Source organism: Apteryx rowi, unplaced genomic scaffold (assembly GCF_003343035.1).
Source record: "Apteryx rowi isolate R43461 unplaced genomic scaffold, aptRow1 scaffold_46, whole genome shotgun sequence".
Lineage (NCBI taxonomy): Eukaryota > Metazoa > Chordata > Aves > Apterygiformes > Apterygidae > Apteryx > Apteryx rowi.
In genome coordinates, this window is record NW_020450716.1 from 279,859 (window position 1) to 293,897 (window position 14,039).

The 14,039-nt window shown below is 36.4% G+C and overlaps 1 protein-coding gene across 15 annotated transcripts in view; it reads right to left on the reverse strand.

The window, feature by feature from the left end:
* The window catches only part of TTC3 (tetratricopeptide repeat domain 3), a 68,667-nt gene that overhangs the window by 9,076 nt on the left and 45,552 nt on the right, over positions 1–14,039 (reverse strand). For 10 of the 15 annotated variants that reach the window (XM_026077690.1, XM_026077687.1, XM_026077688.1 and 7 more), the window contains 10 exons: positions 12,361–13,270; positions 10,397–10,462; positions 9,638–9,787; positions 8,242–8,381; positions 6,701–6,769; positions 5,936–6,032; positions 4,997–5,097; positions 4,223–4,316; positions 3,532–3,630; positions 233–654 (listed from right to left, as the gene is read on the reverse strand). In XM_026077690.1, the coding sequence (XP_025933475.1) occupies positions 233–654; positions 3,532–3,630; positions 4,223–4,316; positions 4,997–5,097; positions 5,936–6,032; positions 6,701–6,769; positions 8,242–8,381; positions 9,638–9,787; positions 10,397–10,462; positions 12,361–13,270 (2,148 nt within the window). Of the gene's footprint in view, positions 1–232; positions 679–2,247; positions 2,437–3,531; positions 3,631–4,222; positions 4,317–4,996; positions 5,098–5,935; positions 6,033–6,700; positions 6,770–8,241; positions 8,382–9,637; positions 9,788–10,396; positions 10,463–12,360; positions 13,271–14,039 lie in introns of those variants that run through there. The other 5 variants (XM_026077685.1, XM_026077699.1, XM_026077698.1 and 2 more) reach the window with 5 other exon arrangements.

The window sequence follows — 14,039 nt, forward strand, 5'->3', positions numbered from 1 at the left end:
ATGATCTAAAATATTAAACTGGTGGTTCTAATAGAAAAAAGGTCAACACTGCAGATCTATTCCCTTAAGGAATATCTCCCTGGAAAGAAAAGAACCCCTTCCTCCTCCCCTCTAAAATTACTCTTCTCATGAAACAGGAGACCTCTACTATGAAATCTGTTCTTTTTTACTTTAGCATTGGAGGTTTAGAACTTTTGTTACCCAATATAATAAGAAATGCATTAAAAAATACCTGCTATAATTTGGAAAAATAGTCTGTAGATGTGCAATAATATTATCAAATGCTTTTGGAAGCATTTTGTTGTTTGGAAGTCCAGAAGGCCTCAGCTGTACAGCCAAGTCATCTTGATGGTTTTGGTTTGGCTGGCTATTCTGGGAATTATTTCTGGAAATCCGTGATGGACAAGTTACTGAGACTTTTTCAGAGTATGATCCTTCCAGAGTGTTGGTGGGTATTTTCATTGATCCATCATTCGCAGAACAAGACTTAGAATTTGCATGGGTTGGTGTCATTCCAGCCTGTGCATTAGATGAAGCATGTGTTGGACCTTGATCATCAGAACTTGAAAAAGCAGGAAGTAAATTAGGATGTGCAGATGCAGAGGAATACATGACAATGGCAGGATCGCTGATAGGAGGTCCGCTTTGTTTCCTCTAGGAAATAAACAAATTCCCCCCCAAAATTAGTAATTAAAATAAATYGAGCAGAACTCTTGAGCATTTACAGCATGAATGGCATTGTACTTGGTCATGCTAAGGAACTGGAAGGGCCTATCAATTTATCTTAACTTGCTTTACCTAAGTAAAAATATATTCCACAAAGATCCTTAATATGCACTACATATAGACAAACTGCTTGAAACCTGATTAAGTACAACAGTAAATATGCATTCAAACTGTTGCCTTAGCTTATTCGCTTGCTAAAGAATCAACTGCTGTTGGACAGCTATAAGTTTTAAAGTATAGTCTGAGGTTGGCAGGAGAAACAGTACTGCTTTAAATAAATGCCATCAATTTGAAAATACAAAATTCACTCCTTTTAATTGATGATGTAATCTATATACCATCCAGTGTAATGTTTTTTAGACAAACTATGTCAGTGTTGGAAAACTTGGAGCTGACTTGATCCAGGAAGACTTTTTTTGCACTAGCAACTGTCTTCCATAAATGGAAAGAACTCCTTAAAATGAGTTTGTTTGACACCATTACTGCTATTTGTTCCAGACCTTGATTGCTTTAAGAAGGTTGTTTTCTAACCCACAGAACTAAAATTCTACTTTTATTCATGTTCAGATTACAACCACAGGTTCTTGTTCTGTGTTCTTTAGTTTAACACCTTTCTGAGGTGATATTTTACCTTCTCTGTAAAGCAGTATGCCCAGAATCTTCCTTTACAACAAAGAATTGTCTCCTTTGGAGAACCCAAAGATATAAATGAAAGTAACTTTTGGAATAAGGTATTAGTCTATGAAAAAAAAAAAAATCAGAAGATCCAGTATTTGCATAAGAATTTGAATTTGTTTTATATCTATAGGTAATCAATCTAGCTTTGCCAATTCGAATACATAAAGGATGAACTGAAACATTACAAAGTAGAGCAGTCTCAAACTGCTAAAACTGAGAGATTAGTTTTTACAAGTTTCCATATTACTTAGTACTTAGCTTTAAGTTTATTTTTGATGACCCTTAAGCTTTTTAAGCTTTATCAGATTCTATTTCTTGTGTATAAAAAAGTGCTAAGCTTTAAAGGTGGAATTGATTAAGCAGTCAAGAAGGAAAGGATTTTTCATCATTATTTTTCATTTGGATTCAGTATATACCTACTAAATTCTTGAAGCTGAAAGAATTATAGAGGTATCTCTTCCAAAAAGTTATCCTTGTTATCACTGTAGTAAAAACAGATACTGAATGCAGAACAAGAGAATCAAACTTCCTCTCTGTAGCGAATGACTGCACGGACTCAAGACATGGTGCATCTTGAGACATTTATTGTTTGTTTCTGAGCATATTTAAAGAGTTAGCTGCTTCAGCGGTTTCACAGATACACTTTGCTAGGCCAATCATCATGCAGATTATGTCACAGGGAGCCAGTCATTACACCGATCACGCACGCAGCGATCATGTCTTTTACCTTGCTACTTGTTTAGAAAAGCTGTCTTGCCCTTAACCTTGGTTCCCACTGGCTTCTGCTAGTTTATCTGTACTTTCTCAGGATGTATCTTTCCCAGCTGCACCGGTGTCCTTGGGTACGTTTGTCTGAGGCTCCTGTTGCTTGCTACTTGCAACTTTCCACCAGTTTAACCCTGTCATGACCCTCCACACCTCTCCTCCCCAACCTGCAAATTGGTGGCAACCTAAGGATGATAACTAAGAGTATTTACATATTCTTATCAGAAGAGTCTTGAGAATTCTGTACCATAAGGAGAAAGAGGATACCTAGAAATAAGTGGAGAAGGAAAGGTATGCAAGAGAGCATAAGTGTAACTATTACTAGTATAACTCCAGAAAAATTGTAGTAACAATCATAAATACACAGTATTAGAACAAAGCTTTGGGTCTAAATTATACCAAAAGAAAAAGGAAAGAAAAAAAAACCCACGACTTTCTACAGAAAATGCATTTATGGAAGAATGTTTCCTGTATGGTATTTCTTGATGCCTTTGGGTATTTTGTGTGTATATGTGCTATTAATGCATTTTACTTACAGTATCAATTACATCTCCCCTATTTTGAGAGATGACTGAACAATTTTGTCCTTATTCCAAACTGTCCCTTTTGGGTACAGCAGTTTCTGAATGTTATCTGTCTTCATGATTGTGCAGGAACTCTGTGCCTTGGTTTYAACTTCACTGTCAGTGAATGGCAGCATTTAGGTTACCAGCATCATTACTGCAGCTATATTGCCTGTAAGTATTTTGCCTTGATGCATACTTAGCAGAGTACGACTTGTACTGACTTTGTCCTTGCACCAAGGAACAGTCACGCACAGTGTGGAAGTAACTGACACAATTTGAGCAAAGCATTTGTGGGACTCCTGGCCCACAAAGAAAATGTTTTTAATAGTATTTATCTGGGATGTAGCCATTATAGATTAATTTCCATAAATGGCTATACTCCATCTAGCTCATGACAGATATGACTAGAAGTTAATTTTGGCATCCACAATCAGTTACACGCGTTGGTGTAATGAGGCCTTGTCTCAAAGGATTTTGGTGCTACAAGAAAGTCATGATATCCAAAAATATTAGTCCTAATTCAGATAGAATATGAAGCATTCTGAAGTTAACCTTAAGCAACTTATGCCTCTAAAAGGACTTGGTGATTTGTTTCTCATTGGGCTCCATCATGCTAATCTGCTGTCACATTTTCCTTTAGGCCACTATCCGGCCATATGGAGAACCAGGTGACTTTTTGTTCACAACTGCAAATTCAAGTTCTAATGTACATTTCATACAAAAGATAGCCATGCTGATGCAAACTTAACTTCTTAATAGCCTTGAAACACATTGCTATCAAATATAAGGTACATACTAAGACACTGGGAGGAGATGAAAGATCTGCAGCTTCCATTTTAGTGAGGCAGTTTAGTGCACCGTTTTTCACCATCTGAATTTTTTCTTCATACTGAGTCTGCAAAGGGAAAACAAATTACCCTCCAAATTAGCATTAACTTAAGCTCTTTTTAAATGGAGAAGTACGGCTACAATTTGATATAGTAACATATCTTTATTAAAGTACTTGCATTAATGCTTGAAAGGGTTTGGGAAACAGAGTGTGTATGCACATTCAATTCCAGTTCTTAAAACTTAACGTGGACATTTTAGACATCTTCACTCTTTATAGCGAGTTTTCTGTTATGCTTAAAGAAGTTGCATGGACTTCTGAAGTCCAAGAAATACAAAAGAACTGACTGATTGGACTTGTTAATCTGGGAATCAGTTTTGAAGCAACATCTATAAAGAACAGATTTTTGCCTTTATAAAAATCTAAGCCATTAATTGCAACTTAACCATACTTTAATAATCAGCATTTATTATTGGAACTTTCTTTAATCATTAAAAAACTGCTGTCCAATACTCTGAGGACAAGCTATTGAAGCTTTAAAAACAATAAATAAAAAAATAAAAAGAGGAATACAAAATTATTTAAAAGATACTTGTTCTTCTCTAATTCCCAAGACAAAGTTCAATTTACTGGTTTGGTAAGAGAAATCAAGACTTACCTCTACTTCTTCCACTTGTTTCTTTATATTTGAAATAAATGTTTCCCAAGAATCAGTCTGTGACTTCAGCTGAGGTAATACTGACGCTGAGCTGCTGAAACATACAGGTTTTCAGTTAAATTCCAACATTCCCATTCTTTTCAAGACGAATGGATTTAGTACAGCAGTTTTTTCCTCTACAAGCTAAATCACAGTTAAAGACTGCAAGGAATTTTAACTTAAAGTTAGTTAAACTACTGGCACTTAGCTCCTATCCAGTCTTATAAGTGGACTCCTCAAACAGAAATTAATATGTTGGGGCAATCAAGACAGAGAGAGGGTACACAATATGTGTTAAGACAAACGTAATTCCGAGGGCTAAGCGAATTCCTCAGCAGGAGGGAAGCAGCCTTGTTGCATGCCCAGCAGATTTGTTCCACCTCTTCCATTTACATTGCAGCCCTTTCCCACCGATACTGGGCGGGCATAACTGGAACATTACCAGTAACCTGATCTTTCTAGGCTAATAAAGAATAAGACAAGAAGCTTGCTGCTTTTTAAGTACCCCACATCTTGGTAAATTAAGACTAAAAAAAATTCAACTTAGTAAGAGGGAGAGAGCATACCAACAAAAGAAGTTATATTTGACTACAGCATTTTCATGTACCTTTCAGGCTAGCATCACTCTCAGCAAAACTGACTTGTCTAGTTAAAAAAAATCATGATTAATCATCCAATAGTTACTTTCATTTAGTAAGTAGTGCTACTGAAATTGCTGGTGTAAATTCTCCATACCTGCCCCCTGACTTCAACACCTTAAGAGTTGCTTCTGCATTGGCAGCTATGCTGTAGAGCTTGCATACTTCAGTTTCCTTCCAGTTTTTGAGTACTGATACCTGCAACAAAATGTTATTATTTTTTTAAAAATGCAATAAAAGCACTACTATAGCACAAGGAATAAAACCTCAAGCTAGATTTCAATAAGCATATCAAACAATAGTTTGATGATACAGAGTGCAACATCCATTTACACACGTAGGTTCCTATGGTGAGGAATTTCAGGTAGAATTAAGCACACCAGCATGCCTTTGTGAGCATAACAAAGGCTACAGTCACTTTAACTGAACGTAAAAAACTTCTTATTGCAGGTATGACAGCCTTCAAACCTTTCATAAAAGGAAACAGTTGTTCATTCAAAACATTTCCAACATAAAATATACTGTTTAGCAGAGATCTTGATATTTATCAGTACTCCCTTCCTTTCAGTGAAATACTCAAGTGAATTGTTGAATTCTGATTCTACCTGATACAGAGGTAACTATATATTCACTAATCATGACTTACTTTTAACAAGGAATTCATATCTTCCTTTGGTTAATTCTTACAAATGGAATCTAATCATATATGTAATGGGGATAAGCATTAAACTGTAAATCACTAGCTGCATTTCATTTGGGGCAATACTAGATGCCCCAAGCATTCATTCTATGCACTTCTAGTACTAACCAATAATAATGTGCCTTGATGATCTGCAAAATTTTGCAGGGTAATTTCACAAACAGCAGTTGTCAATATTTATCACTTTTGATGTATACTTATAAAGAGTCTTAGAAGCTATTTAAAAGCAAAAAGTCTTCATTAAATAAGACTTCACCAGTCATATTCCCCACCTCCTACCAGTGCAAATGACCCAGGCTCTAGCAAAAGTGTTTTAGGATTTTTTTTTGCTTGTACCTCTGCTGTTACAGCTCTTTTCACACACTCCTGGCAGTCATCTTGGCTCTTTTTTATAAGTTCTTCCAGCTTTACTTTCTCATTAGCAAATTTATTACTGTGAAATAAAAAAAAGGTTAAATATTTGGTTAATGTTTACAGCTGAGTAATAATTGAAAATGATGGCAGTTCTATGCATCTGCATTTATATTGTACAGCTTGTAGCTTCAGGCACAGTATCGCGCTCAGGTAGCCATACTGCTGGCTCCGTGGGCAGTACCTTGCCATTTCTTAATCACATTTTACTGTACAATGTAAGAATCTTAGAGGACCTTGAATACTCCAGGTTTTATTGTTCTCAGCATTGTATATAAAGAACGTATTTGTAAATGACACCTTGACTGTATAATACATGCAAATAAAGAACTTTAAAAAGATGTTTAGATAAATTTATGTACATTTAGAACTACAGATGTGCAAAGATCCTAGCTGCATACATCAGTATGTTTGTACCACACACAACTTCTAATGTGTTCTAAAATACAGTACCATATATCAAAGCAAATACATGGGAGTATTTTGAAAAGCCTTTTTTTTATATTCTAAATATCTATCTAAAAGGAAATAACATTTACTTATGTTAAGTAACCCATATCTCTCACTCCGTTAGTTTACTTTTTAAGTGCTTATTTTTTCTATGCATTCACTCAGAGTAAAACAGACAACTCTAATAACAACAAGTCAGTAGAAAAATGTAAATACTGCTGAAAGGTAAAAGAGTTTTACCTGGTCTCAAGATATGTATTGAAATACAGTTTATACTGCTTTTCTTTCTCATCAATGTTCTTTGAATACCTAGAGTAACCAAACGTTTATTAAACATGTTCTGAAAACATTCACCAGCAAATAAATTTCACGTTCCCCTCTAACCATAGTGACAGTTATGCAGTAAATCTATACATCTAATTTATATGCTGTTCAATACTGTAAGTGTATATAAATGAACTCCTAATTAAGCAGGAAGTAACTAATATAAAATGCAGCCTGATCATTTTTCAGGAATGATTTGGCCCAACTAAAACTAAAGATATTAGAACAGCATTGAAGGACAGAAGTCTTCTCAGGGGTCTGTAAGCAGAAAGAGGGCATTAAAAATACAGGATGAGTTGTCAAATCTGATTAGAAAAAGTACTGCTAAGTAAATCAGTTTCATCAGTTATGAGGAAACTGTTTTAAATGTTTACCTACAACTGCAAAAAAGAGAATACTGAAGCAGACAGGTATCTATTTCAGCCTATTAGGGTGATAAAGCATCTAGTTGGTTATACTGCCAGTGATTAGGTTAAAGGTTTCTGAAGTACTTGGAATATTTTGGGAAAAATCTGCTGATAATCCACCTCAAATGACACATGCCTAATTTCTCAGTGTGCTAGTGACGTGATGCTGTGGATGCTTACTGACTGGCAGGAAGCTGAACGCAGTTCGTTCCTGCTCCTCCATGGCCAGAGAGAGCCAACTGCCAAGGGAACGGCTGGGTTTGCTGCACACAGGGTCGTGATGGGACTCACACACTGATATTAGTGATCAGATTTCCAAGGAGAGCCCTGTAGACTTCTGTTTTATGGTGAAGGAGTAAAAAGGAGTAGATATATGGAGCTATGGGGTTCTTGTGTCTTCACTTCAATCTGAGAAATGAATGACAGGACTAGAAAAGGAGGAAACATGCATCCCTGAATGACTCTCCGGTATGTGGCAAAAGAAACAAAAAGTACGTGGAACAAAATGGTGCAGATCAGAGTTTAGCTGAGTTGACTGCACACCAGGAGAAGGAAGGGAGCAACGAAAATTTAAGGCTGATCATAATGCAGTAAAGGAAGTAGGGTGAGGAGGCAATAGTAAGTCATGAAGGAGAAAAGTGAAAAAGCAGTTAAGATCTGAAGGATTTCTGGAAAACCTCAGGAAGATCTTAAATAGTGATGGAGTTCTGTTTATTATTCGGATTAGTAACTTCTTCTGCATGCAGATCCACTATTAACAGCAGCACTAATCCAAGAACTGTATTTAACTCATTTTCAGAATGACRTAATCAGGGTAACAAAGTTGAATTTTCACTCTGCATACATCACTCAGCTACTCAGTGGTTTTTTTCATGCTTTTATATCAGAAAAATTTAGTAAGTTATTTATTATTTAGCTGTAATCTATGGAATCAGCAGATAATACTGAAACTTATAGTCTTGGATGTAACAACATTATTTACTACTGCTTAAAAAACAAAAGCAAGCAAAGGGAAAGTAATGTAGATCTGTATTCAAAATTAGTACCTACATATCATTAGTATCTGTGTGCTTTTTGGCTGTGTGCCTTATTGCTTTTAAGTTCTCTTGATTTTCTTTTTTCTCCTGTTGCCATTTTTTCTTTTTTTTTTCTAAATCTTGATCAAGCCACTCCAGTTCACTCCTTGATATCTAAAAGCAGAAAGTAAGAAAACATTATTTCTGAAAGACTATTTTACTAAAGTGCAGGTTAGAATAGATTGCTTATACTTACAAGCAAAACCACAGCCAGTGAAATTTACAGTAAGAGTTGAACTAGTGCTTAATTTACTCTTAGGTCAGGTGTTTAGCACAGGCAGCACACTCATTAATGCTTACCTGCAAACCTCAGTTACGTGGCTAGCTTCAGAACATGTAATACCCTATTTTGCAATTAGCTAAAACAAGAAACCTAGTTTCACGGTGTTATGTACACATGCATACTGAAATCCAGCTCACAAGTCTGTTGGATCAGTACTAACAACTGGGAAGCTGGAACAGAGCAAGACGACAGCAGTGAATCCACATGGCTGCCATAACCGCTTACAAACCACCACATCAATACATCATTTGGAAACATGCATCACCAAGTAAGAACACAAGCACCTACATCACCCATGCACAAGTTCACCCATCCTGGCTTGCTCAAACTTTGAGCTTCCATTTTTAGTAAATACTCATACAGAAACACGGATGTGAGACTCCATTGCCCCCTACATGAAAGTCTGCCAGGCTATTCACATCCAGCTTTAAAGCTAGAGTTGGGGAGCTTCCAAGCTGCAGTGCACGGATTTACTCCAACACACAGATGAAAGGAAGAAACAAACAGAGTGAGATTGAATGTTACTAAAGTATAAAGAGAGGGGGTGTGGGGAATGCTTTTGGCCTCACTTGAATTAATTTTTTTTATGGGAAAACTCCCTTACGCAGACAAACGAATAACCTGTAGCACATACACCATTAACTCTAAAATCAGCTCAGGCAAATAAACTGATACGAGGCCGACAGTGTTGTCTGGGTTGTCTATTCTTGCTCCCAGGCTTTTTCGAGGACATAAAGCCTGTTAGCAGTCCCAGCAAATCAAATATTTTCTACTCGAGAGCCCCTTCTCCTCAAGAAGGGTGGAAGGCTCAGCAGTATAGTAGTGCTTTTCGTTCCTTGGATTCAGACAAAACCAATACCTGTCCACTAGATGGAGGYAACCAATCACCTATGTGTTTGTGTTCTTAAGATGGCAAACGGACAAAAATTTTGAGATTTGCCGAGTTAGACTTCATGGTGGTGAGGACTACCATTTAAGTCTCAAAAATACAGCTGATTGCTCACAAGCAATCTAAAACTCAGCAGGGGGGTTTCTTCACTGCAGTTTGTCTTTGCTAACCAAACTGTTGCATGAATAAAAATGTTACCTCAATTTCTTCAATGCTTTTTTTTAATAGCTCTTCTAAAACACTGATTTCCTCTGAACTTCGGCTTTGTAACTGTTCGTATTTTTCCTGTGCTTCTTTAAGTTGTTCTTTTAATACCTGATGCTCTTTTTCCATACGCAGAATATCTCCCTGAAAATAAATTAAGTTATGAAAGATAATCTAATAGTCATTATCCACAGGGTGGCAAACATTCATGACACGTCTAAAATGAACAGTCTACTGTCAGTTGAGATTCAAAAATCTGGAGAATTTTTCAGAGGAAGTTGTGTAACAGTTTGAATACAGTTCAGGAAATGAACATTCACGTCTGAGATTAATGGAATATGAAGAGTTTGAAGGCCGTATATCCTCACTCATCTCCTCATACAGACAGAAGACTGACATTAACAACAGTCTGAGCTGTCTGTATGCCCAAGTGGAAAATTTAATCAAACTCAGGATTTTGAGAGGAAGTACCAAATTTCCCCTGAAACATACTCTAACATCTAAATAGCTCCAAAAAAAAAAAAAAAAAAAAAAAAAAAAAGCTCCAAAGCCACCTTTTTTAATGGACCTACATAAAGTTTATAAGGAGAACATTAAGGAATATGGCCCAACATGAAGGGCTAAATCCCCCTTCCCTCCAATATCTGTCAAAATATCTCATTTGCAGAGAACTTTATCTTTGCACTACTAAATTTTTGGGCACTCCTTTAACTGCCTTCATGAAAAATGTGAACGCATACATAGGTTACTTACTTGTTGCATTTCAAATGGATGAAAAGGCAAGGTATTAGTTTCCCTATCAGCTACTTCACGATTTACCTAGAATACAAAGAATCATTAATTAAGAAGCTCTCCTGTCTACATGTGCAACTAGTAGGTCAGCTGCTCTGTTCTGGAGGGCCTAGGAGACCTAACCTACAGTCTTACAAATCCACCATTTTGAAGTAGGTTTATCTATAATGCAATAAGAAATTAAGCAACTGTTTGCAAAATGGGCTTCAATCTATAATGGAARCACTTCCCCCTCCCCAGTCTTTCTCTAATTTAATTGACCATGAGGCATTTATAGACAGTTCTCGGTCTTTAAAAAACAGCTGCGCTCTAGATGTCTGAAAGCTTAAGACTTGCAAAAACATTGTTTGACAGCTCACAGRGGATGTTCTGTGGAGCCTCCAAAACTCAAGTGCCTCCACTCAGAAGGGACTAGAATCAATGACCTCCAGAGTCCTGCTTGCTTGCCTCTAATACCACCTAACAAGGACCTCCTGAAAGAGCTAAACTTTAGAAGTCTAATCATGCAACATATTAAAGATGTGATAACATCCACTTTATTCTGCTACCATATCTAATAAGCTATTACAAGTCACAGTCRTATGTTAAATGTCTTGCTCTACACTGTTGCAAGCAGAAAAGCACCYGTTGCTTAGTGACCTTTTGAGCTCCATTAACCAAAATGCATTAAACAGTTAAGAGGCAAGAGTTTTCACTTTGTTGCATGCATTCAAGAAGGCAAAAGAAACCCCATTTTATGAGCCCAGTCAGCCAAGTAATAAAAATCATCTTCCAAGAATAATGGGAAACTAATTATCAGGAACTGCTCATGAAAACTCTGAAGTCAAGAAATATAACACAAAACAAGTTTTGAAAAAACATGTTAGCATTGATATAATTTGGAAAGAAATAAATTTATCTTATAGCTGTAACAGCTATGTCTCCACTAATGACTAGAAATAAATGAAAATGAGGAACTTTTCCTTAATAATCCCCCTAGCGTGTTGGATAAACTCTCATACAAATATATGTGTGCCACATCTATATCTTCAAAAACATTTTGAGTTAACAGGATAGGCTTTGAATAACTAATTTGGATGTGACCATTGTCTTCCTGTGCTACCTGAAGAGCATTTTCATATAACTATGGGGTGCCATCAAAGAGTGAATGCTGCAGCCCCTCTTCCGTTCAGCTGCATGCCCTGCTCTGCCCCTCTGAGCACGTCCAGCAGGGCTTCCTGTGCCTGCAGGATGAGCCTTTTGGTTTTTGCCTGCAGAAGGGAAGGGGGAAAAGGGAAGCGTGCAGAGTCTCACCCTGAACTCATGCTACAGCTGGGCAGTCATTGCGAGACCAGGAGGGAAGCAACAGCCAGCAATTGCTCGAATGTACAGAATGGCTAAATGCTCAAAGACTGTAAAAGTTAAATTGCTGAAACAGTTCCAAAAAGAAAAAATGAAGACACAGGAGGGCTTTCCCTAACCTCTAAAACTAAATTTAACTGATGTGTACCAGGTCCCTCTTTCATTCTGGTTCAAAGATCTCTGAAAATTTCAGGCATAACAAAATTCAGTGACTGCCTCTTTAAAGAATTACAGATGAAAAACAGGAGTAGTTATAAAAACTGTCAGCAACTCACACTGGAAGCCCTAAAGTTGTTCTCCATCTAGTAAACACCTTAATATTTTCCAAACTGAGTCATGGCCTTGGGGGGGGGGGTGATAAGTAGTAGAGAATGCTAAATACAGTGTTTTGGGTGGCTTGAGGTATTTCTTGAATATTTGCTCTTTAAATTCCATACACCATTCAACCCTTCAGAAAGTCATAAAGAAATAATTCAACAATGAGTTGCATTTTCAACAGCAACAGTAATGTAGTGAAAGACACTGGACATTTTCATTAATCATTTAAAAACACCACAAATATTTTTCCCATCTTATTTTCTTACCTGAACAGCTATCATCTTTGYATGAGGATTGTTTTTCATTAGAGGTAAACCTCTCCTTTCTTTTTCCATCTTAATAGCCAGTATGTCGTATTCAGCTTCATTCGTATTATTTGCAACAGCAAAATTGTCTTCATAAACTGCGTTATCCGAGTTCTCACGTAGGCACTGAGGGTCTTCGTATGTTTGTATTTCAGTTGGTATAAAAATGCCAGAGACATATTTTTCATCTGAAATTGCTGATTCATTATTATCCTGATGAGCTACACGATCAGCATAAATATAAGTAGGTTGCTTGGCAAAATTTGAAGTGAGAGGCATTTGAGAAGTCACTGGCAATACTCTTTCATACTGATAGCCCAGCGAAGTCTGAGGCAAAGATATATCAAGATTTTTAGAATCAAAGCAGTCTAGTAAAACATCTGAAAAGGATGACTCATTTTCTGCGGTATTAGTATTCTGACTATGCAAAAAATGCACTGATCTGTAGGAAATAGGTAAAGAATAGGACAAATATTCTGGAGTCTCATAGCTTGCTACTGTTATGTCAGCAGAGGTTGAAATATGAGGTTGATTAGCGTATGATAGTGGTTTGAATTCCTTAGCAGCTGGATTTAACTGTAGCTTGTTCTGGGAAGAATTTTCTTGCATATCACAGCCTATATAATTTCCCTCTTCATTATCTCTTATCTCATTTCCATTTGTGATTTCTTTAATAAGAACTGCATGCTTCATTAAGCCAATAACATTATCCACCATAACGAAACGAAGGGATTCCAGAAGAAAAGACTTCAAACCACCTGCATCTTCTACAATTTTTTGAGCTTCTTCAGGAAAATGTTCGTATTCTCCAACTAATAACTTATCATTAATTTCCATAGGGCCATGTGCTTCCAAGATTTGAGAGAAATAGCTTTAAAAATATACATAATTATTAATCAAAACCTTTAAATTTAATTGTAAAATTATTTCACATTTTACATTTTCACAGTAATATCTAAAAAAACAAAGAACCTTTAGAACCATTTAAAAATGATCATTTGGTAGTTAGTGTTCTAACTAAACATAAACATTTTCTGTAATACTCCTGCTTTTCCCTAATTCAAAGATGTGCAACTATTTGGAAAAATTAGTACCTACCTTTATGTATATACTTACACGCACCAGACTAACAGGGCTGAAACTCTGGACTTACACAATACGTTATAAAATAGGATCTTGCAAGTAACATTTTTCTCTCCAAAAAAGCAAATGCTACTTGTATATGTGAAGTATTACCACAGAAAAAGTATATACTATAGTTATCTAAGTATTAAACACAGATATGCAAAGGTGTGTGAGGGTGGGGGAGTTGACAGTCTAGGCAAAACCTCTAATATTTTCTGGAGTTTGGTTAACACAAGACTTATTTTAAATAAAATCAAGTAAACATAAAGGAAAGTATACCATATGAAAAGGAAGCATGCAAAAATGTAAAAACCCTGAAGATTTCTCAGAAAGACTGGCTTACAAATTGGTGTTTCTTCTGTGGCATTCAGATTACTTTATTATCCAATTTACAAGCCTTTGGAGAAAAAAAACAAAGCCCCCTTTACCTACACTGAGCACTTCAATAAAGATGTGCAGACTAAAAGACACTGTCATATGACTAAGATAGAAAGAGCTCACAAATCTGGGGGGGG